Source organism: Phaethon lepturus, unplaced genomic scaffold (assembly GCF_000687285.1).
Source record: "Phaethon lepturus isolate BGI_N335 unplaced genomic scaffold, ASM68728v1 scaffold9278, whole genome shotgun sequence".
Taxonomy (NCBI): Eukaryota; Metazoa; Chordata; class Aves; order Phaethontiformes; family Phaethontidae; genus Phaethon; species Phaethon lepturus.
The window spans coordinates 32,936-57,378 of record NW_010555486.1 but is presented as its reverse complement, the minus strand read 5'-3'; the positions used below and the strand labels follow the sequence as shown (position 1 = coordinate 57,378).

Genomic DNA, 24,443 nt, shown 5'->3' with positions numbered 1-24,443 from the left:
TGATACTTTGTGACTTGATCCAGATAAAACTAACTTGAGGAACGAGCCACTTTCTTTGCCACCAGAGAGTGGATTGAGTGCCCAGCCTTGGAGGGACTCCCAGGGACTGTCCTTTCCCTCCACTCTCCACATAACAGACTGGGATAGAAAAGTTGGAAATAGAGGGGGGAAGAGGATGAAAGACCCCAGAGGCAATGAACACATTGTGTGCCTGTCTTACCCAGGTCGGAAAGGAAGATGTAAATACTCACGTTGCTTGAGCCTCTCAAATGCTGCCTTCAGTGTGCTGTGAGGCAGAAATAAGTGCACTTTATTAGTATAGGCTTCTAAGGATGGGTTGTGAATCTAGAGAAAAAATGTTCCCTCAGAATCTCGAAGATACACATTGAGATGAAACTCTTTAATATCTTGTAATAAAAGTTGACCATGCTAACAAGCACAATCTGTTACCATCAAGAAATGCAATAAAATGCTCCATGAAGCAAGGAATTGCACTACTCCTTATGCGCACCCTCTTTTTTAATCCCACTGTCTTTGTGAACGTTAATGTAGGTTTTTCTATTCTTGCACCTTGCCAATGGATACAAGTCAACTGAGTGAAATAAAGACGGTCAAGGGGAATTGGGTTTTGGAGCACTAGTCTGAAGGGTAGAGCAAAAGCAGCTCCACCCTTGATGTTGAATGCAGCACGAGCAAATTTTTCCTCCTGGAAGCTAGAGCAGCTCTGCTATGCAGCATCCTCCATACTATGCTTTCCGAGCACCCCCGTGTGGTACAGCTCGCCCTCCTTTAAAAGATTTGCAAATGGTGCAGAGAGCCTACGGAGGCTTTGAAACCCTGATGCTCCCAGGGGTTTTCGACATCCCAGAAGCACAGCGTGAATAAACCATGCTGTGAAATCAGGCCTCGGTGCTGGGCTGTGAAGTACAGCACGGAGAGCAGCAAAAAGAGATGTTATGTTGCTCATCCTGATGCACCTGCATAACGAAGTGGTCCTACAATGCGGAGCTGCAGAAGGGCATGAAAGGGTAACAACAGATCGTCTGATGTCCTGTTTTTTGGCAAGCCAGAGTCCATTTTAAGAAAGCAGCAGAGATACCGGCATAGAAGAGAGGGGAGAGGAAAGAGCATACTCTGTAAGAGGCATTTCCAACTTAATTTCCTCTAGCTCCCAGTTTGCAGGTTGGCATGGCATTTGTATACAGAGAAGTCAGGGCTGTAGTATGATTTGGAGGTTTTTCAGATTTAGAAATCATCTCTCACAACCCAGAGCGTGTTGTTCCCTGGCGTAAACAGTTCTGGGCTCTCCATGGAGCCCTGGTCTACCCCAGGGGGGGAGCCCAGGGGAAAAGCCTGTTAATGAAGACCCTAAAATCTCCCTGGCTGAAGCCTGGCTACTAGGAGAGCCCAGAACATGCATGTCACTTCCCAGCCATGTGCAACTGCAGATGGGTAGGGAAATCTTGTATCTCTTGGGCCGTTTCAGGAGTCTTAAGAGACACGTGAAGGATCCTAATTGCCCTGTGTTAATTTAGGCTGGACATCTGTTTCCTAATCAAAGCTTGCTCTCCCAGCAGCAAGGCTGCGTTGCCAGGCATAAGAAAAATGCACAGGCAAGGGGAAAGGCTGGGCCCGTCCTCAGCGATAACTGTCTTGCAGTCCACTTCCAAATAGAAATTTGTAGAAACGTAAGGAAAATACTTTAGCCAGAAAAGATGAGTATTGAGCTGTTTGATTCTTTCAACTTTCAACTAGATTTGTTGTGATGAGTCTCCTGAGATAAGTCAGGGGGAAAAAAACATACTAGATTGACTATTTTTCAGTATTGTCCTAATAAACACTGTAAAGGTTCATTTTGGAAAAAATGAGTCTGGTGTGAAATTTTGATGGAAACTAGATTTTCACAGCACGAAGGAAGCAAGCAGCATTCTTTCCAGCTAAGCTAATTAAAAGCTTGAAATGAAAAGACAAGTTGAATATCAGCAGCAGAGATAGCTTTTTCTCACCTAAAAGCTCTAATGGATTATTTTGAAAAATTAAATAGATATAAGGAATAAAATTTGGGTTTTTTTAGTGTGGACTTTCCAATAGGAGGTATGGAATGTGCTAACAACTTTATGCCTGAAATAGGTAAATACTGCAATTTAAAAAATGGAGGATGCTTGCAAAGTGCACATGCTGTTTGCATGCTGTGTTGATCTATTGTTGCCAGAGATTTTTTCCTTTGCTGTTGGTGATTCAGGTTATGCAAAGACTGGCAAAATTGCTGTAGTGGATATTGAAAAATAGTGCTTTCTCAGTACATATCAAGAACAAAAGCAATTTGCTGCTTTTTTGGCTTCCAGGCATCTGAGCTACCAGAGTAGTTCATGATCATAAGCTATCCATGAAGCTTTTCTCGTTTTTGCTGGCTCTCTGTAAGGATGAGCGCATCTTCTGGTACAATAACGCATCTGGCTACGAGCTGGAGAAAGATTCACTTGCCCCCTGCATGGTCTCTAGTGGCATTTTTGGAAAGCGCTGGCCTTTTGCTCCTTTTACGAAAGACTTGTCCAGCCAGTTCCCTAGCTGCTGACTGGGGCAAGGCCAAAGTCCATAAGTAGATTGGAATAGACTTAAGCCATTTCCTTCCTTATTTTTATAATAATTTTCTAAAATCAGTGAATCAGATCCCTCATCCTTATGGGGCTTAAAGGAGTTGCAAACGTGTCATTGTGCCAAGTTGTGTGGGACAGAATAAACAAATCAAATTTTGACCCACGGATCCATCAGGTACTCCTTTATGACTTCTGGGCTATGGGGATGTGCTGGCTGCTGCAACAGTGCTATAGATTAGCTCCTCGTTGCTGTTAGATGCTCTGATTATATCAGTGAAATATATCATTTCAGTGCTTTGGAGTGTCTAATGGAAGCAACTTGTCTAGCAGACATACAAGTGGGTTTTAATGTTGTCTGTGCTGGTTTGTATGTACAGTACCCATTACCTATTTCTTCTGGGTGGGTTTGACTTTCTAATAAGATTGATAAGGGCTTTATTCTGAAACATCCAAAGTGAGGATGTCCCACTCTCATGGACACTTTAAAAGAGTGTTGTATCCTCTCAGTATATTATGCTGCTTAGCATTGTGGTAGTAGTTTGTTTGTTTGTTTGTTTGTTTGTTTGTTCTGTGGCCAGATTAGAAAACCTGGAGTTGAAAATAATTCAAAACTGAAAATTTGCTATTTACCTCTTTTCTTTTTTCTTTTTAATTTTGTTTTTAATTGCTCGCTTCTGACACTTCCATGTAAATTCTGGAAGACTGTTAAACCACTCCAGCTGAAGACAGAGCACCAGCCTTCAATTAGGGCATCCCTTCGCAGAGCCTCCTACAGATGTCTCATTAAAAATATGGTTGGACGCAAATTTACTGTGCATATTTGTTAAGCGACTTCCCCTTAGCCATTTAAAGATTGGATTTGTCCAAATGAATTTCTGATGGAAACAGGATTGACTTTGAATCCCGAATAACGGGGACCGGATAGAGCCTGTGCCACAGCCGCCCAGCAGCAACTTCTGGTGATTTTTGCCATCTAGTGGCTAAAATACTCTTACCGTTTTCTGGGATACCGACCCCGGCTCCTGCCTTCCTTTGCTGTAGTCTCCTGCTACTCCACTACAGTGGAACTGAGCTGCTCTTTTAATATATGCACGTTTCAGTGTCTGGTTTTTCAAGCGGAGGGGAGAGAAGGAGAAGAGCAGAGCTTTTAGAGGAGAAGCAAGGGGAGAAGCTCATGGCAATAAAGCTCACCCTTTGTCTAGCATTCTTGCTCTGTAGATTTCAAAATACTTTCCAAAGTGAACTTAGCCAAATTTACCCAGCACAGCAAAGCTGGAAAGGCAACCCTGTCTCTCTAGGACACTGACCACTAGTCCCTGTGGCTCTCCTCTAACAGGATAAACATTTACAGAATGCATCGTCTGAGAGGTTGGTTTGATTTTTCTCTCAGCAGAACCTCTCCCCAGTTTTCAAGGCAGAAAATGCATCCTGTATTTGAACAGAGGTGCCTTGTTTGACACTCACCCACCATTGCAGTACAGGTATGAGGAGTGGTGGCGGACCACTGCATTTGGTCGTAAATCCGTTTTACTCACTGTGCTAACTTCAGTTGGTTCAATTGGAACAGTGTGGGGTGACAGCACTTCAAAGTTAACTTGTCCTATCTGCTCTCTGTGTTTTTCTTTCTTCATTTTTGGACTTTGTTTTTGCTAGAGAACTGAGCTGTTGCTGGAGAACAGGCTGTGCTGGGCAGTTCTATGTGACACGAGGACCACCGGGAAATGTACTGTAGACAGGGCTCTGGTACCTTCTGCTCCACAGTCATCAAAAGTGGGATTTTATGGCACCAGAGATGTATTTAGCAGAGTTCTATCAGTGGCAGTGCTTAGGCCACAGGTATACTCACTACATACACTGTTGCACCACACTCTCTTTTGCAACTGTAGGCTTGATGGTTTGGGCATTTTTTTCAGTACTTTGCCTTTTCACTCAATTAGAGACTGGTTTAACTGAGTAATTCAGAGAGTCCCTTTACATCTTGTACACAGGAAGGTTAAACAGGCTTTTCTAACCGGAAAACCACAGCTCTTTTTGAATTTTCTTTCTTATCTACCTTTGCTTGGTGAATAGAAGTGTGAAATAACCCCACCTTCCTTTCTGGTAGGTTTCCATTTTAACATCAATATGATCTACAATGCTCTGTTCTTACTGTAACTTTTTAAAATATTCTTCCTGAAATTGTGAGAAGTCTCTGCCAGATGAACTCTACAGACCACTTTCAAGAGTCATATTCACCTTTTGCCTCCGGTAACCTAGATTCTGGTAACATGGTCATGAAACCAACCCCATGCCAGTCTCTGAGGCCATGGTTAACATCTGTCTTCCCTCCTGCCATGCAGGGAAGACCCAATATGGTTTTACCAACATTTCTTTCTGTGAAGCCCGGTGGTGGTAGCAAAGTGGAATCAAGTCCAGAAGCATCTTGTCTCAAAAAATTTGCACCTGGGACTCTGTCTGCATCACAAAAAAAGAAAAGAAGGGGGAGGTGTTGCGCTCTTTTTATCAGGGAGGTAAGTCAGTCGCTACCAAGTCCTAGGCCAGGCACATAGCAGAGTATTTCTCCTGAGAATCATGTCTAATATTGCTTAGTGGGAATGTGGTGAAAACCAAAAAGAATTAATTGTGATGTGATGTCTTCTTGTTCACAGAGGAGCTATAAAGGGAAAGGCAAAATCACTCAGTGCAACTGGAATGATTTCTGTACAGGTGCCAGCTGTGGTGTGACGTCTAAGCCACCTGTGGTGGAGAAGAGGCATGAGCAGCACCCCTTCTCTGACTGGGGGAGTCCAAGTTTCTGTCTGTCTGTAAGTTAGTGATAGCAAGGCACTAGCTGGCATGAGTAGTCATATCGGCTATTGTGGGAGGCTGCACTGTCCAGCAGGCTGGGCTTAGTGTCAGGTTGGTTGTAGCATCTCTTTCATGAAAGTAGCGACAAATCTGGAGAGTTCCTCTAGTTCTGTGGCGTGTCAGCGTACGTGTTTTGCTTCTGGTGCTTGGATATTTTCAGATACGTGTTAGAAGTGGAAGCGGCCCCAAACTGAATGGGAAGGGGGCTGTATCATCACTCCCAGGGCCGGCTATGGGGAGCATGGACACATCACCCCAGACTTTACTGGGGCGAGGCAGAGGCATCCCCATGTACCTTCTCTTCCCTGTAAATCTGTGCCCGTAGACCACAAATTAGATGCCTTGTGACTCCAGAATGACTTATGCCATTCAAATCAAAGAATAAAACAATCAAAACAACTTTTGTACCTTTAACATAAAACTAAATTTCCTCATGGCTCTTGGAAAGAGAGCAGCACTGCTCAAAAATGCCTATCCTCATCACCAGAGAGCTTATCTAGACTGGATTTAAAAAGAACTGAGCAGAGGCTTACGTCTTTCAGAGCATGTGCTTGGGTCCATTTTCACAGAGTTCTGAAAGTTCAAAGTGCAAGTGTATAAACTCTGTGCGGGTTCAGAACAGTTGAGTGGGGAATTAACTAACCATGGAAGGATGTGACCTTCCAAAATGACTTTTAGCTTCAGTTCGAAAATGCCTGCTTTGTGTGAATAACACAGAGGATTCTGTATATTATGTGACAGACACACTATATTTATACACAGGAAGCAGCAATTGGCATTTCATTACAGATGCCCTCACCTCACGCTCTCTGAAATATTCTATTTCAGGCATTGCAGAGAAGGGCAGAGCAGACACGAGCTTGAAGGAACTACCCTTTCCTGAGGTCTGAAGGAGATGGTAGTGGAAAAGAGGGAAGGAAAAAAGTAGGAGATCATATACATGAGAAGAGACAAGCAGAGCGAATGACCAAAATAGCTGTTGTCAGACTAGGCAGAATTTAACCAGCTACCGCAAGTTTACATCCGTTATTTTACAAAAGAACGGAGATCCCAGAGGCTCTATTTCAGCTGAAGCTGAGGATGTATCTGAAAACTGGGCTCTGTAGTATATTCTGTTTTCATGTTGTTCTGCTGAAGAGTTGCCCAAAGCTACTGTATGGAAATTCCCAGTCACCTTGCAATCTGAAAAGTGTTTTCCTCTTAAAGGCATGAGCTCTGCTGAGAATCATCTGTAACGTGTCGAGGCATCATTACTGTGTGCGCTACCAGCAAACACTTGCAAACTTGATCTCTGTAACTCAGCTGAAAACCCCTGGTTTCTGTGCATCCTCTCCCATGTGTGCAACACAGAATATGGGGAGTACAAAGCTACACAGCAGTTTAAGCTTCGTAACGTGTAGTTCCCTCTCCCCCGCTGGATATTGGTGTAACCTGACATTGCCAAGAATACATGGCTGTAGCTTTGTAATCATCTTCTTCATAAAAAAAGAGACTGTGAAATTGTGATTCGGTTTGGGGTTTTTTAATTTTAAGAAGTGGGATAACAGCGCTTTAAAATTAGTGTAAGTTAGCAATAAAGACCTTTTTAAAATTCATTTTAGCCCTGACTTCTGATAGTTGAGCTCCAGAGCTCCATTTCTGTGCAGCATCCATCCTTCCATCCTGACTGCTGCAATCCTCATGCCTCACCCGCTCCTCAAGGACTGCCCTGCCCTTTCCTAGGTCGGACCCACCCAAGAGGTGCATTTGCAACTGATATTCTCTCATGCTCCCTTCCAATACCTGTTCTCCTCCCAGCGCTTTCACCAAGACTCCCCAGCTACCTGTAATCCCAGGCGTAGCCTGTATCCATGACTGTGCTGGCACATCCAGGTGATTAGCTTGAAAGCAGCAGCCAGCTTTTTCCGTAGGTTTGGTGTTATTATGGGCCTGGGTGTGTTTGTAAGAACCAGAACAGGCAGTGGGACTGCAGCTCACCAGTGCAGACGTGCTTTGAGGAATTCCACTGTAAGGAAGCTCATCTGTCTGTGTCGTGTGTCTGATCTAACACGGCAAGTGTGGGGATGTGGGCTAAAAATCAACAGTGAAAAAGGCACTTCTGCACTTACCAGGAAAGCACATTGCTTTACCTTAAGACCCAGTGGATGCTAAAATGTTTCAAATAAGAAAAAGATGCAAGAAAACTCCACTGGGGGCTATTATATGCAAAGCTGCTGCGGGTGTGGCAGCCTCTGAACGACCAATTGCTAAGGCTAGAAGCTTATTTAGGGGAAATACCCTCATATGCTTGCCCTGTTCTTCTACTCTTCCTTTGGGATCTAGTGTCGAGGACAGAATATCAGGCTGAAGGGATTTTGTTCTGAGCCTGTGTGACCCTTCTCGCAGTCTTGCACTTAGATTCAAGTGTGTGCATCCTTCTCTATATTAGAATGAACTTGCCAAGGCCTACAGCAACTGCTGAGTTAGATCTGTGTCGTGGATCGGAAAGAGGATATCTCCCTTCCCTACAGGAAGTAGTTTCTACCAGCTGCAGTGCTCGAGGCAAGGGCAAGCAGCCGGCACGCCTAAATTTGCTTGAATCAGGCCGGACTATTGAATGACTGTGTGCTTTGGCTCTTAGGCAGCACTTACAGGGAACTTCGTATTTCCTGAGACGGAGTGTTTGTTTGCTATGCCCATGGTAACCAGCACCAGCTTCTTTTAGAAACCCTGTCTTTGCTTTTTTTTTTTTTTTTTTTTTTTTTTAAGAAGAAATAAAATTAAAAGTTGTTGCAGCATGTCTTCCTCGTTGCGGTATGTCTGCCTCTCTGATTTTAGTTTTGTTAGAAATTTTTCTACAGCTGTAGGCTGGCCATGGCCATTTCCAATACTGGTTTGAAAAAGAACAGCAAAGACCTCACTGAAGCTGTCACACCTCCAGTACCAGTTCTAAAAACCTGTCCCCTGCTAGCTCTCGGGTCAAAGTGATTTCTCACATTTCTAAGGAGTCTGCAGGTAGAGACAAAACACTGTTCACTTTTCCCAGGTCACAATGTTACATTACTCAGCAGTGAGGGGTCCTAGTACAGTTTTGGCTTGTAGTTGTCTCTGCCAAGCACGAGCAATGCCAGGCCCTGAGGGGTCAGTTCTCCATCGGAGAAGCAGTAACAATGCTGAGGGAAGCACCATATAGGACGGAAACTCGATGGGTGCTGTCACCTAGATTTTTCTCAAAGCAATGGAGAGTGGTCCCAGATTTGCTCTTACATGTCAGTGAGTCTTCCCTACTATCTCTCTTTTGAGTCAGCAGCATATTTCTTCATCTGTGTCTTTTAGTAAATAAAAATGGGCTGTTGAATCTGTTTATATATTTAGCTGGTCTCAGCAATTTGTTCCAGCTGAAGCAAAAGTTTGGGGGAGAAGGGAAGAGCCTGGAAAAATGTTGAAATTGCTCTTTTCTTTGATTCAAAACTAAAAACCTCTAAAATATAGGGGAGGCTTGGGAGAGAACTGTTTTTGACAGTGATGGCCACTACCTGGTGAAGTGTGCCATAGACTTCTCCAGGCTTTTCCCCCTTTGCTTGTATTTACTCATTGCGCTTATTCTCTTCGCCTTGTTTCATGCTAGTCCTGACTTTGCTGAAGTAACAACCCGGGCAGTACCTTTTCACCACTGCCTAATTTTTCCCTTGAGCGGATCCTCTTCTCTCCAAGCTCAGGAAGCAACAGAAAGGTTGGGGTTTTTTTCTCTACATTTATTAAACCTCTGAGAAGAGCTGGGCAGCTGCCAGGGACTGCCTTTCTGGAGTTGGAAAGAGCTGTTTGCACTGGTACTAGGAGGATATAAGCACGTGAGACCCTGCTGGGCTGCCCATCGCATGTAATGGTGCTGCTGTTCCCAGATCGGCAAATTTGGCATTGGCTGGCGGCGTGGGTTTGCCAGGGACGCTTTGCCAACGGGCTTCTGCCCAGGGACTGCCGCTCGCTCCAGCTTTGAGCCGCTTCTCGCCTGCTCTGCTTTCCGTAGCAGCTACAGAGCATTGCTTTGACCTGGTGGAGTCGTGAGAGGTTTTTACAGCCAATTCATTAGTTTGAGAAGTTCTGCTAAACGGAATTAATTGGTCTTGCAGTTGTTTCTGTTAAGGTCTTCTGGGTATTTGCTGATACTGGAAGTTTTTGGATGGCTGTTGCGTGCAGGTATTCTATCTTCTTTTTATCAACTTTTTGAAAGGGTATCAGGTACCTTCCTGATACTGAGAACTACTGTGAACTGATTTTCCAGTAGAAGTGACAGAAAGCCTTAGTATCACAGATGTTTAAAAGATGACTGGATTTAAGACTAGAGGATAATAATTTTGCATTAGCAAGAAAATGAGTGAGTGATCTAAAATTAGTAATTCCTGGTCCTTGCAATATGTAGCATGGCACAGGAAGTTCTGTAAAATGTTCTGCAAAAGAACCTGGAAGCTACTTTTTTCCCTGGTGATCGTCAAATGCAAGTTTTACGTACAAATACCTGCACAATGCCTTCATTAGACTTTATTTGAGAAATACTGCTACCCAAAGCAGCATTTAAAGATGTGACCAGCCTTGTTCAGCCTGTCAGGTACTTGTAATACTATTAGGACTCAGTGTGTTACTCGATAATAGGGAGTCCTATAAAGAGGAAACACCTGGAGTAAAGCACAGGGATAGTTGTCACATAGTCCTTTCAAGCTTTTCTTGTTACAGGTAGTACATAGGTCCCTTTCCTCTGGTCTCTCTGAAGGACTGACCTTGGGAGCAGAACTGCTGTCAGCAATCAATGCCATATAAACAAACAGAAACTTCACACCATGTCAATAATTTTAAGACCTTAAAACCAAATATTTCATTTTAATGACTTGTTCCAGCCCTGAATAGACCCTGGTTTTCTCTGATTTTAACGTGTTTACTCTGAACAAATATCCCTCACTGCCCAGCTGTGTAACTCCTTAAACAACCAGAGGATGCTGAATGACAGAAAGCAAAGTGTCCCCTCTCTGCTTCAGGACGGTGCTTCAGTGAGACATTTGCTCTGATGAAAATATCAGCACAAAGCTGGGCAGTGCCCAGACCAAGCATGGGTTTATGGAAACATAATGAATCAGCTCTGCAGTGTGTTTTGTTGGTATATTCAGCCTTCTCTCTATGCCAAGGTATAAAATTGCTGGATCAAAGTGGAGCTGGGCCCAAGTCCAGACTTCCTCCAACTTGAGGGGAACTTGGATCCATATCCTAACTCTGGGACTTGGCCCTGCCTCTAAACCAAGCTCTTTTAATCTCTTAGGAAAAGTCAGACCCATGAATTATCCACGAAGGAACAGCAGGGCAGCCAAAGCTCTCTGTTTCTGAACACGTTTGCTCCGCCTGCCCTGCATTGCCGGTGAAGAAATTTAGGTGCAGCTTTTCGTTAATCCTGGAATGCTGATCTTGGCCTTTGGTTTGGGAAGAAGCCATCCATCCTTAATCTGCTATTTTAATTTCAAAATATTTTGTCGTCTTCTTCCTTTTCTCCAGTTAGGTCTGTGAATTGAGACGCAAGGAAGGTAGGGGCCATCTCCAGCAGCTTTTGCTGGGAACCTTGCTATAGCTTACTGCATTGCTCAGGGGCAAGGGAGAGCTGAAGCACTAGGGGAGGGAGAGGCTTGCACGTTCTCCGGAGTGAGCCTCAGGGCTCTCTGCACTATCAGGTGCTTGGGTTAATGCGACCGTCCCTGTCAGCCTGGATGTGCCACCACCGAATTGATAGCAAGTGCTCCGGGTGATTGCCTGGCACTTGCATGCCATGGTGGTGTAAGGGTTTAAGGTCAAGTTTTCCCATAAAATATGAACAGGAAACCACGCTCACACTGTGAGTGATAAATCGATGTAAAAAGGAGACTGCAATTAAGAAATGAGATATGGGATGCATGAGGGTAGAAGGCCCCAGGGATCAATAGAGCTGTTTTGTGTTTAGATTGAGGTCTTCTCTTTCAGACTTGTCTTCTGTGACCCCAAATCTTCATCCTCTGCCACCTTATTATTGTATTATTACTTTTTACAGTAATGACAAAATGTCTCATTATTGCTGCTACCATCAATAATAGCAGCAGTTTATCAGCAGTGTTTATTAAGTTAAATTCCATGCCAACATATATCTTCCCCTCCCAACACAATTTATACATGATCTAAGATAGTAGTGGAGGAAACAGAGAAAAATATGTCACTGTAGTGTATTTATTTCAGTAGTTCCATTGATTTGTTTCAAATGAAGTCCCTTCAAAGAGTTTTAAAGCTAAGCCTTTTTCCTGCTGCAGAAGCTAATTTTTGGTGTCTTTGCACTTTGCGTTTGTTCTGTCACAGTCTCTCAGTATCCACCATCTTCCCAGGATTGCCAAGCCACCATCCTAAACATTTCACAACCTTTTCCTTTCCCTTTTTTTCCCATCGCTTAATTTGATTTTGGAAGTAAATATTAAACTCTTAGGAATCCTGAAATTAAAAAATTTCTCACGAAAGACCTACTGGTGATTCCAAGTAGAGATTCTGTGAATCCCGCTTTGAAGGACTATGGTGTTTCCCCATTTTTCCTGTACATTGTGAAGTGCTGTGTAATGCGCTGAAGGGAGCAGCTTATGACCCCATTCATAGGCAAAACACAGGAGTCTGATATTCCTCCCCAAATGCTTTCATTTGCACTAATAATAAAAGAATTCCTTACTTGATTTCTGTTTGTCCTCCTGCTTTTCGGGCTATTTGAATCAGCTCTTTCCCATATCTCTCTTCTGCTTGTGCTCTGTTAAAAGAAAAACTTACTCAATTTCTCTTAGTGGTACCAGGATCACATTTAAACAAATCTTGTAATTGCATCTGAGGTACAAAACATGAGAAATACAATTTCTTTAATTTCTCTATCGCCTCAATCTAGTGCTGTCAGTTACCTCTCAAATAGGTGAGCTATTTCTAGAAGAAATGAGGGAAAATGAAGCCTATCTCCATGGCTTTGATTACTGTGGAGTGCTACGTACAACTCTCCCCAAGAAGCTGGATTCAATTAGAAGAAGAGGTATACAAAAGTGTAGTGAAGATGCTCAGAACAGAGCCTGCCTCTTTTTGCAAAAGAAACCTAAAAGATGATGGCTGACTTGACCCATCAAAATGAAGGCTGGAGGGGAGTGAGGAGTAGGTTCCAAAGGATCCATTTAAGAGAGGTTGTGAATAAATGGGAGCCAGGAGTAGCAGGAAGATTTCTAACCATGCGAAACATGAGGTGCTGCTTGAATGGCTGCAAATGGAGGCAGAGGGGGAGGGAGCCTTGCTGTTTGTGAGGTATGCTGTGACAGTTTCATGGAGGGGACAATATGATGCGATGTCTCACCTTAATGGGGAACTGTAACTAGTGACTGAGGAAAGTAGTTCTGTTCCTATGGTTAATGAAGGAATACAATTATTCCTTTACTGTTTTCCCCTCCCCCAGCTCTGAAAGAAATTTCTATTATCTGTTTTTTAAAAAAACGTATCAGTACTAAATTTGTTATGTCCTTTCTCCTGGGTGCAAGACCAGGGCAGAACTGAGTTCTCAGTCTTTGAGTAGCTGCTAAAAACTACGGAATGGTCAATAATAGATAATGAACAGATAGCCTGGTGCTAGGATTTGGGGGCAGGGAGGATTTTGTTTAGGGCAAGTCCAGTTCTCAAAAGGGGTTTCGAAGCATTTCAAACAGTTTTGAGCCTGAAACTTGGCACCTTAGACAAATGTACTCTTTGTTCAAAAAAAGAATTTTGATGAGGGTGTGAGGCCATGCAACCCCACTTGTTTGTTCTTACATCCATTTTCCCACTTGGCCATGCTGTGCTTTATTATGGCTATTTCCTGAGTTCCAGCGGTTTGAGGGATGGTCTTTCAGTTTTGGGTGTAGAATTCTGTTTGAGGACGTCCAACCACCCTTTCGACCGTTCCTCTGCGTCTGATGGCTGCGAGCACCTTGCGTTGTAGCCAGCTGTACCGGTGGCTCCGGTGCAATTTCACTGGTTTGCAACCATCTTCTGTGACCTGAGGCAGGCTCGTCCTGGGGACTTTCCCCCAGTCCAAGGGGACCTGTCAGGCTGGTGGAATAGCAGTGCTGGTCGTACAGCAGCCTACAGTCCAGCGTGCAGGCTGTTCTTGCCCTCTCTCCATGGCTCCCACGTGTTTAACGCTGCACCTGCGGTTACTTAATTGCTGTCATCCTGCGCTAGAAATTACTGCGTTTTAGTGGGGTGTTCCTATGTTACTGCTTTGGGATTCCTCCGAGAAGAACGGGCCATAAAATATGGTGACAGGCCACACAGAGGTACTACTTCATTTTCACGTTAGATGAATGAAATTTCATGAAAATGGAAATACACTCCAGAGACATGTAATGCTGCAGAAGTGGAACAGATTGATATTCTTCTGTTTTTAATAACAAGAAACACTTTTGTGTCAGAGACTTTGCTTAGTGCCAGTGGATGTACAGCAATGAGAATAACTCCAGTGGTACTGTCCCACTTTGCTTGCTCAGCACACAGTATATCCTGGGGAGAAAAAGCATGGCCGGCTCTTAAGCCAGTCTTAGCTCCTGCAAAACCCTTGGGTCAAATCCTCCTGAAACCTCAGGCATGGGACTGGACTAGCCCAGGGTGAGAGGAGTTTGACAGGAGGCTGACACCATCCTTTCACATCTCGGTGCTGCCTTTCCCACGTTCCGGTACTCTTGCACACAGCTTCTAGGTTTCCCTGCAGCCGTCAAGAGCTGGCACGTATTTTGTGTTTTAAATCTGGGGCTTTGTTCTGGAAGACAACTGCTTTCTCACTCCCCAACCACTTAGGCCCTCCTCTGGACCTGGCAGGGGTATTTGTGAGCAAAAGTAACTGATCTGGGTGGAAAACTGCTAAAGTTGTTAGTGTGGCCAGGGCAGTTGGTTCAGGACTTAGGGCAGCTGCTGCAGGAGTCCTTGTTGAAATTCTGGCATGAAGCCCGTGATACGGGCAGCCTCTAGGAACCGAGATTCATCCCATGCTTTGATCTCCTCCTAGGTCATTCCCATGAATGACACAAGGACAAGCTGAAACAAACACCTCCCAGAAATAAACTGGAAATAATACCTCCTTTCTGCAACTCAGTGCCCGCTATCTTTTCTCCTTTTCCTCCTCCCCCCGCGTGCACGTACGCACGCGAGCACACGCACGTATGCGGGTTCCCTGGAATGTTTTGGGGGTGTGCAAAAGTTCATGGAAACATTTGTCCTCGCAGCTTTCAGATCTGCAAAATGACTGTATGTGTATTTTTTCTTCTTTGTGGAAAGCCCTTTGTGCCTCCACCACAAACCAGGAAGAACCTTATCCTGCAACTTGCAGAAACCTCTCTGACATGTTTTGGAAAGAAACACAAGCGTATATAACCGCAGATGCATGCTGCAGTGTAGAGCCTGCCTGAAGCCTGCGATGTGATTCTGATCGCTGTAAGTTATGAGTCACGAAGGAGCTACTTTAAACAGCTAAAGCTAAGCTACCATCAGACAGATGTGACTTCAGGATTGAGTGACATGCGGCAATAAAATATGTTTCCACTGGTGGTCAACAAAAACAATTTAAATAGTTTCAGATTGTGATGGGAGACTCTTCACACTCTGTGAAGTAGTCAACTGTCAGTCTGACAGCTCACATCCCCTTGAAGGTCCCAGTGCTTGAAAAGTAGCCTTCAGAAAACCAACCTACAACCAGAAAACTAGATGGGGACCGCATGGGAAGAAAAAGCAGGCTGTGACTGAGGAAGGCAGAGCAACATTCATAAGGAGACAGTTCTGAGATGAACTGCTCTAGGATTATCTGCTGAATATATAGTCTGTGTTGTGAGGTCTTTCCCACAGGTCATGCATGAGCGTGTATGTGCCTCATGCTGCGTGTTGAAACTTGAAACCCAACCACTTAAAAACAGAACCAAATTTCAGATTTTTTTTCTTCTAAGTCAGAAGTACAAAAATGAATGGCAAAGGAGTTGGAGCAGCTGTGTAGTACGTATTTTCTCACCCACAAAAGTGTCAGCTGTCCATAGCTGTTGTTTAGGGGCCTGCAAAAAAGCACGTGAAGGATGGATATTGTTATTCAGTCTACTTAGTAAGGTCGGCAAACAATGTCTTGGGTGTCTGGGAAAGGCTTTTGTTAACATCTTACGTAGCTTTGTCTCTACTTGAAAAATGGCCCATTTTTGGTAGTTGCAGGAAACTGAAACAGTGCCTGTGGCAACAGCATGTTTAAAGAGAAAGAAAAATGCTCCCTGTAAAAGGGGAAACTTGGTAATGCTACTTGTTGTGGATGTATGTGCTACTGTGTGACCCTGGACCAGTAACTACTCGAGTCTTAATGGAGCTCTGGATTTCTGATTCTTTGATCCGTCTCTTCTCAAATCTTTGAAATTTCTATTTGTTTTCTGCCTTCACAAATGACATTGAAAGGCTAGGATTCAAGTCACTCGTGCTTTTCGACATAAACTAGTATCACTACCAAATTCAGAAACAGCCTATTATTCCTTTCCAGAGGCCAAACAGGAGAGAAAATGGAGCCTCTTCACAGTTTTTTCACTCTTATTTTCTTACCTCTGCTTGAGCAAATCCTCCACATCTTTGCACATCTTCCTCCCATCCAACAGCCGCTGTACGAGCACCTCGTAGCCAGTGTGGAAGGTGAACTCCTTGCACTGAAGACAGAAAGATAAACAGTTGAGCTGATTTATGCACATAGTTTGCAGGTTTACCAGGCACCTACTGTCAGTCATACGGAGCAAATTAACTTTCTGGAAAATCCAAACAGACCTTTAAATTTGCCCAGAGCAATGGCAGCTGGGGCAGGGCTAAAGGCGCAGGTATGGGCGAGGTTTCTCCAAAATGAAAATCTGTTAAAGTTTTGATTTAAATCAGGTTTGTTTTTTAATGCTGAAAAAGCAAAGTGGGTTGCAAATTTTGCTGTGTGGAAATTTAGCTGTCTTTTTGGGGATGTCAAAATTGGGTGTGGGATCTTTGCAGAGCAGAGATGTATACTAGCTCTTAAGGCCAACAGCTCCTCTTCCCATATGTTTTCCAAAAAAAATGGTCAGAGTCAACTTGCTGCCACAGGACTCTCAGTAAGATGGTGACCTGCGGTCTCGATGTGAGTGGAGAAGTGAAGGAATTTTGGTCATGGAGCTGGGTGGAGTTTTCTGCCCCAAAGCCAGGGCTCTTATCTCCTACCAGGGCCCCGCACTCTGCACGGCTCAGGGCCACGTTCCCTGGCAGTGGTCTAGGACTGCAGGTCCCTCCCCATCTCACAAGTCCATGTGTCAGGTTTATCCCTGTCCACGTGATCCATCAGAGCACACCCCCATGCATCTCAGACAAAAATATCTGAGTAATCAGAAGAAAAACAATTAGTTTTGCACTTCTTTCATCTTTTTCCCAACTTTCAGATCGTACTGCGTCAATGGTAAATGAGTCACAACAAAGTCAGTGCTGCTGAGGAGATGCTGAGAGCCCAGAAAGGGAAGGGAATAAAGTTGCGACGTGCTCTGAGTGTGGCACTGAGAGATGATTTCTGTGCTCTACTCTTGGTCCTTCCACTGACTCCCAGCAGCATCAGGACAAGCCATTTTCACTCTGAGAGCCCCGGTTAACCAGTACATAGTGATAATGTTATTGAAAACGTAGTGGTGAGTGTTATCTGACCTTATGTTATAGCATTATGGTAAAATCACAGACTGTGTAGCTATAAAGAGAATGAGTGTGGTCTTTCCCTCAGGCAGTTTATGTACAGTACAAGCTCTTGTATACGAACTGAACACAGTTTATACATCTATCCACTGTCCCCAAAGCAGTTATCATTTAATAAATGCCTTTATTGCTTTCCACTATGACTGTGAAGACGACCACTGTTAAGGTGTGGGACGCTGCAAGGATCCTCTGGCAAGCAACTGTTGGATACTTGAGCTTGTGGCTCAAGGGCTTCTGTGCAGATTTGCAGACCTGAGAGCGTGTTTTTTTTTTTTTTTACTTTTTTCTTCTTCAGGAGCAAGGATAATTTTCTGCAGACAATCTTTGTACACCTACAGGTTGTAGTAACATTTCCAGTGCTACAATTTCTTGATGGCAGTAATTCCATCTTGCTTAATGGACATTCTTATCGTGAGCAGTGGGGAGAAAAGACAGACAGTAGGCTAATGGTTCACAAGAGACACAGACAAATGCTTCTGCCAGCAAAGTGTCTGCACTATAGAGCCAGGCAAGATAATAACATAGATAAAAGAAGATGGAGAGAGTGCAGTGGATCCACTGTTACCACTGTTGCAGTCACACGAAAATTATAGGATTACACATGCTGATCTGATGCGTATGATCACCTCTTAAGAAACAGCATCTCAAAAACCAAACATCAGTTTTCTTAATGTTTCCAAGGGCAAGTTACACACATCCCAGGGAGGGATCCTGCTGGGAAATAAATGAAAAGAAGCCACCTTTCACCATTCGTAGAGGAAACTAGGAAAGGTTCTTGATAATACCCTGGCAATGGACAGTCACTTCCCCCTCTCCCTTTTTTTTGAGGACATCTCAATGGCAGAAGGCAATGCTGACGTAAAAAAACGCACATAAATTGCTCCCTCTGCCTGGCAGAAACCACTCTGGTCAGATGCCCCACAACCAACTCACAGCCTAAAAATTTTGATTGTATACTTCCAGTTGCAATTAAATACATCCCATAGCTGTGTACACAGCTTCCTCGTCCCAGAAATGCTGCCCAGAGTTAAGTGAAAATATCATATGGGTTTGTATCACCCCAGCGGTCAGGCACACTGCCACAGGCAGCAAACGGAGTGATACACACACTGTAAAGTTACTCTGCCGTTTCTGTTCAACAGATCTCTTTGTTTAGTAAATGCTAAAATTCACTTAGCGTCTTCCCCCACCTCCTTTAAACTGGTGCCGTTGCTATAATGAAAGGATGGCAAATTCTGTACATCTGGGAGAACCACTTATTCAATTCCCTAAACGGAGAATGCAGCACCAACTTATCCACCCAAAAACACTCACACAAACACAACAGTGTGCCGGGCGTCAGCCTGCTGACCAGTGACCCTCTAGGGGCCTGACAAACCACCCGATAGACTTGACTCAGCCATTTGGGCATCTTGCTCCGAGCCATAAAAATGGTTGGAGCTCTGCAAAAAGGCTCATCTCCAGGACATGCACCGGCATCTTTACTGGCACTAATGCAAAGGGAAGAGGTTAGTGCTGCTCCCCACTGCTCACGACAGATTCTGTGCCCCAGCTTTTTGCCTTCCTGCTTCCTTGCTTCAATGAATTTAGAAATGCAAAAGTCAGATTTTGCTCATTATAACTATAGGAATATTTTAGCCCTTTAATGCATGTAGAAAGATATCTGTTTAAATGTGAAATCTGTAATAGCACTTGTACATTCCTAGATGACAGGCTTTCTACCAAGCAGGGTATGGGAGTAGTGTTCTCACCGTTCATTCTGCACGCGTGTGTATGCCAAGTGCAAGCAGCCAGTGCCTTCCTCAACAGTTTTGCGTTCTGGCTGTTGCCTGCTAACACAAGTAAGACTTGAACTTGTTAAAAATGGAGCCAGTGCAGCCGCACCTGAAGGACAGCTGGAATCTCCTCAGATGGATGCATCCGTTCCCGCCTGCTAGATTTCGTCTGGGGTTTGTCCCTGTCACAAACTAACCCTTGTAGAGGGAACTGGCTCCAGCTAAATATAAGTCTAAAAAGGACTTCCTACCACAGACACTCATTTAATCTTTCTTCATTTCAGGGGGGCATCCATCTCAAAATGCGCTTTATTGTCCTCAGTGTGTGTTCCTGAAGAATGTGGAGGCCATATATCAGAAACCACAGCATCTGAAGTCTAAACCAGGGCTGCCTCAGCCTCCCAGGCAGCAGGTCTGGCTGCAGCCTAAGTAGCGTGTGCCACTAGCATGTCCCAGGCTAGAGCAAGGAGGAAGAGGAAACGTACCCAAGTGACAGCCCAGGTTTAGACAAGTTTAAGCTGCTAAGGATGCTCATCCTGCAACGTTGCTTCTTAATTTCCAACCACAATGTAGCCATAAATCATTTAGGCCTAAGTTTACTTGCACAAATATTTCCCTTTCATTTCAACAGCTCTTTTTCTTCTTTAAACGCATTGTACAACTGCATCCTTTCTCAACCTTTTCCTGAATCCACACAAACCTCCTCTGCCCTTTCCTAGGATACTGCTTTTTTCATGCCCTTGATTCCCGTGTGTTCTTATCGTACCTGTTCAAGGCTGAATAAATCCCTGGTGGACAAGGATGATGCTCTACTACTCCAGTAAAGTCTAACTGATGCTTTGTACCATGGCATTAATGTCTGCTCTCTAAGAAACACTTCTGATAGACCAGTGGATTGTATTTGCCTTCTTCTGTTGTCAAATCATGCCAGTGGCACCTAGCTGACCTACGAGCTATTGATACACCTGCTATTTTGTCCTCTCCTGCAATTTTGCTTAGCGAGGTCCCAAAGTGTATGGGACCTTTTTGCTACTGGTTTCTTACTCTCATTTTGCACTTTGAAACATTCATTTTACCTGCTGTTACCCCAGGCTTGAAGGCTATCAGATACCTCCTGTACAATATTTCATTCTACCTATTTGTTTCAACAATGCTATTTCCAGCCCATTCTTAATGTCTTATGCCAGTATCTGCAATGAATATATTGAATAAAATCAATCCTGAGACGACACTGGGTCTCAAGATCCCTTCCTCCAGCTCAGGCATTTCCATTTTGGCACAAGCCACCAGCATCTCCCCCAGCACGGGGTCTTTGCCCACTTTACAATTCTTCTTCTCTGTCTGTGTTTGTTCAGAGTCCCGTTTTGGTTTTCTTCTCTAGTTTCTTAAGAATTTCCTGTGTAGCACCATAACAGACCCCCTATTTTCTTTGACAAGACAATCAAGACAGCAAAGTTGTTTCACACTAAAAAACTATCTAGCCCTGATAAACTGTGTTGCCTTTATCCTATTTTCCATCTACCATTTTGTCTTACAATTAGCATTTGCATCAAATTGTTTTGTAAATGCTGTTGCAATTCTTAGCTAGTGCTTGGACACCTCTCAGCTGGGGCTTTGTAATGATTACAAGAACTAATGAATAGTCAAAGTAGGGTTTTTTTAAATGAAATTAGAAAAAATGCTTTAATTAAATAATAAATGTATTCATTAAACATGTAAAACATAATTTGTTTATAACAAAATCTAGGTAGTTGCTTGGAAGAGGGTGATTTGAGTCACCACCACCACCACGTTTGTCTCATTGCCAAGAAAGTGATTCCACTTAGTCAAAGCGTGTGCAACTGTGAAAGAGGATTTACTCATTGTTATTTTAATAAAAAGGATTAGTTAATCTGTGTTGTCCAGCAGACCTATAATCACTCGTAAGAAAGTGCTTGACAAAGGGATTTCAGTGTTGCGGGCAGATTGACATTGTCCCAAGATTCTTCACATGTGCGTTGGCGTCTGTCCCGGAGCCTGGGGTTTTTCTTCTCATGGGGAGAATCACAGCTAATGGAGAGGCAGAATCTCCTCTCCTCTTCCCGTCTACAGAAGTTGCTTCCCTCCAGTGCAACGGGCAAGACTGTTCCTCCAGAGATGAGAGAAATGTGAAGGGGAGTATATGACTGGAAAACACAAATTTTATGCTCTAGTTTAACCGGAATAGCTTTTCCCGGAATACTTGAAAGGAGGCATGGAGGACTGCAAGCAGAGGTGAAAGGGTACGCTTTCTTCTTTCCATTTCATTTTTCCTCTGCGCCTTAGCGATGCTGCTCCCTCACATTAGCACTCTACTAAAGAGATAGGTGCCTTGGGACTGCGCCTTTCCGTCTGGTAGAAGTTTCTCCATAGGCAGTCACACCGGTAAACTTCCAGAGCTAATTGTGGGAGGGATTGTTCACGGCTGGCTCTGAGCTGGTTTCTGCAGCCATGAGGGACAGGCTCTGAGGATTTCGGTTTGGTAACAAAGGCTGTAAGCGGGAAGGCTGATGGTGTCAGTTCCCTGCCCGGAGGGTAGAAAGTTCAGTACGACGATAGCTGGGGGCTGACATAGTTTCTTCTTACCTCCTGGTGGCATAAAGCTGAGTAACCTTGTGTTAAGTCTTGTGTCTTTCACTAGCTGAGAATTCAGCCTTACAGCACATCTCTTCCCTGCGCCTTGTGCTGCTGGGTGCTCAGAGGGTACTGCAAGGCTTTCTGAAGAACGAGCGTCTACGTTTTGAAGTCACGCGGGTACTATTGGAATAATATCAAGTAGGAAAGACTAAAATGCTTTACTTGTTACTGAAGCATGGCTTTGGTAAATAGCTGTTGCAACGGACTGAACGGAAGCAAAAATATCCAGGCTTCTGTGCAAAGCGCTTGCTAAACTGTACGCTCTTGCATGTCCAGCTACTGATATTCAGAAGGGGAGGTGAATTGATTGAGTCATTGCGGTTGTGTTGTAGGAACCGTGGGCTCTTCTTGTGACTTGTTTTCTTGGAGCATTTTGTAGAGGTAGTTTACATACCACAATTCATACTTCTACTTGCTCCTGCAGGGTAAGCTGGCTTGTCAGCAGCTTTGCAGCTGAAGTCGTATGTCCTGTTCGGTAAGTGCCACTGCAGCTCCACCTCAGCCTGCTGCATTGCTCAGGGGAGCTGCAGTTCTGCCTGTCAGCAAAAAAGGCCTCTTCCCCAGTGCCTCCAGAGCCTGCCCACAGCCTGCTGACCTGCTTTTTGCAAGGAACCGGGTCCTGGGTGGTACCCAGGGAGAGCAGCCCCCGGGATGCAGCATGGCACCACCACTGACTGGGAAGAAGGGCCAGGAAAGAGCTAACTACGTCGCAGACACTGGGTGCATTGCGTGGTTCGTGGCAGGATTGCGCTGAGCTACCGTGGTGATAAAGTTCGTATCAAAATCTGCACGTTGACTGGTTTGCACGTCTAAGGCGGGCCTGACTGCAAGCGGTAGTGGTACGAGCACTGACAGTTATAGCATAGCTATCGGGTGTTCTTTCAGCCTCATGATCCTTCATTTAGGAATTACTTGAAATGTATTATCTGCAAATATTAAAAAGATCTTTTTAAAAAGCCACTTTCTCTTAAGTTTTAAACTATTTAGCTACAAAAGTACATTCCTTGTCTTTGTTCTTAATGGTATTTCCTCAGGCTTTTATTAGAAGTATTACCGAGGTGGGGTTTGGGCTGAAGATGATAAATGTTGCTAACAACTCACCTAAATAAAGTGTTCATACGTATTTTCAAAAGGGAAAAAAATTGAAACTGAATCTGTTATAGGTATCTTTGGGATTAGAATCAAACCTTTTTTGCATCATAGCTTATCTTGTTTAATTAAGGTAAGCTCTTGACAATCTTAGTAAAACAAAAACTTAAGATTCATTTTTCCAGGTTCAAAAATGGAATAACTACTGGTGTGAGGAGGAAATTTAGAGAGAACAGGGGATAGTGAGTTTTGAACAAGCATCACTCTGCCGTCTTTTTCAACTGTCAGAAAGAAATCCTTTCTATCCACAGTTGTGTCACCTATGATATCTCAGTCCTGGATTGAAAGTAAGTTGTTCTGACCGAGTTATATCAATGAATTATATCATTGCACCACGCCGCTGTGTACTGGCACTGCTTAAAAGGAGCGTTTCTAGATCTTGATCTCTTGATCTGCTAGTGTCCTTGTCAAGTGCTCTGTCAAGGGCTTAGTGTTTACTGTAGGTGAGCAGCAAACAGATTTAATAGCCAACAGTCAAACATGATTTATACCTCAAAGTACATTTGACTGCGCTGGATATTTTCTATCATGTCATGGTCTTTCACTGTAATTAAATCACTTCCTTTATGTTTATTCCCCCCACCCCTCTCCAGGATAATTTAAAATTTCTAGTATTTCTAGGAATATATCCACATGATACCAAGTTTTTTAGGAAGTTTACTGCTCTTTTTCTGTGCCGCTCAAGCTATCCTGAAATAAGCAGTGAAATAAAACGGCATAGCAGTAAGCACCACTAATTTGTGTATCTGACGTCCAAGTGACTGGTTAAATCCCTGCTCCAGCTGAGCTGTGATACTGAGGAGGGGTGCCTGGGCCTTACGTGGCCCTGGTGCAATAAGAAGCGGTTGGGTATTGCTTCCCATCGCATGAGATGCTGCCCTAGTTCTGCTATACACCTGTACGACATGAAAGAGCCTTTTTCCAAAACAAAACCCAAGGTTTTCAGCCTGACCCTCTGCTGCCTTGTCCTGGAAATGTGTTAGCAGCTGAAAACCCAGCTGTGCAACCTAATGAATAGGTGAGCACATAAGTCGGGGAGGTCATCGGTGTCCAGAACAGAAGGGCACTGCAGCAGAAGCCTCTAACCGAAACAGCCTCCTCTGCTATGAGTGTGGTATGAGTCCTTTTCTACAAATTTTCATGTCGTAAGAAACTGGTTAATGAGTTTAAAAGCCTACGCCCATGCCACATACTGCTGTACTGTGCAAGAGCTCCTTTTTCTTACTGGCTGGAACTGGTTGGAATGGATGGGAATGCAATGGTTGCTTGTGCCTTCCAGGATTGAACTGACTTCACAATTTACACGAACTTAAAAAAACAGTACTTTTTTTTTTTTAAAGTATATGATTTTTCCACATAAGCAGAAAAAAGCAAGGAAGGGTAAGAGGGCTGGAGCTGGCTGTATAACATTTCTGTCATTTCTTGTAAAGCACTCTTTGCACATTAGAAATGTAAATGTTTGCTAAGGATGTAGGCGGCTATCTTTGGACTTTTCTGTGATAATTTCAGGAGTTGACTCGGGCATTTTCAACATGAGGCTTAGTTTGCAATTTCACTGCAGCCTGTTGCCTAAATCTGTGATGCGGTACTTTTCATGGGGAGCAAGCAGTATTTATTGACAGACATAGCATGGGTGTGAACCTCGAATGGGACCTTCAAAAATCGGAAGGAAAAAACC

The 24,443-nt window shown here is 43.9% G+C and overlaps 1 protein-coding gene across 1 annotated transcript in view; it reads right to left on the bottom strand.

Moving 5' to 3' along the window:
• PSTPIP1 (proline-serine-threonine phosphatase interacting protein 1) overlaps positions 1 to 16,183 on the bottom strand; it is a 35,053-nt gene extending 18,870 nt beyond the window's left edge. The window contains exons 1-3 of the mRNA XM_010292170.1: positions 16,041 to 16,183; positions 12,145 to 12,219; positions 252 to 286 (exon numbers count right to left, since the gene is read on the bottom strand). Coding sequence (XP_010290472.1) covers positions 252 to 286; positions 12,145 to 12,219; positions 16,041 to 16,183 — 253 coding nt within the window. The remainder of the gene's footprint in view (positions 1 to 251; positions 287 to 12,144; positions 12,220 to 16,040) is intronic.
• Between the last annotated feature and the right edge of the window lie 8,260 nt (positions 16,184 to 24,443).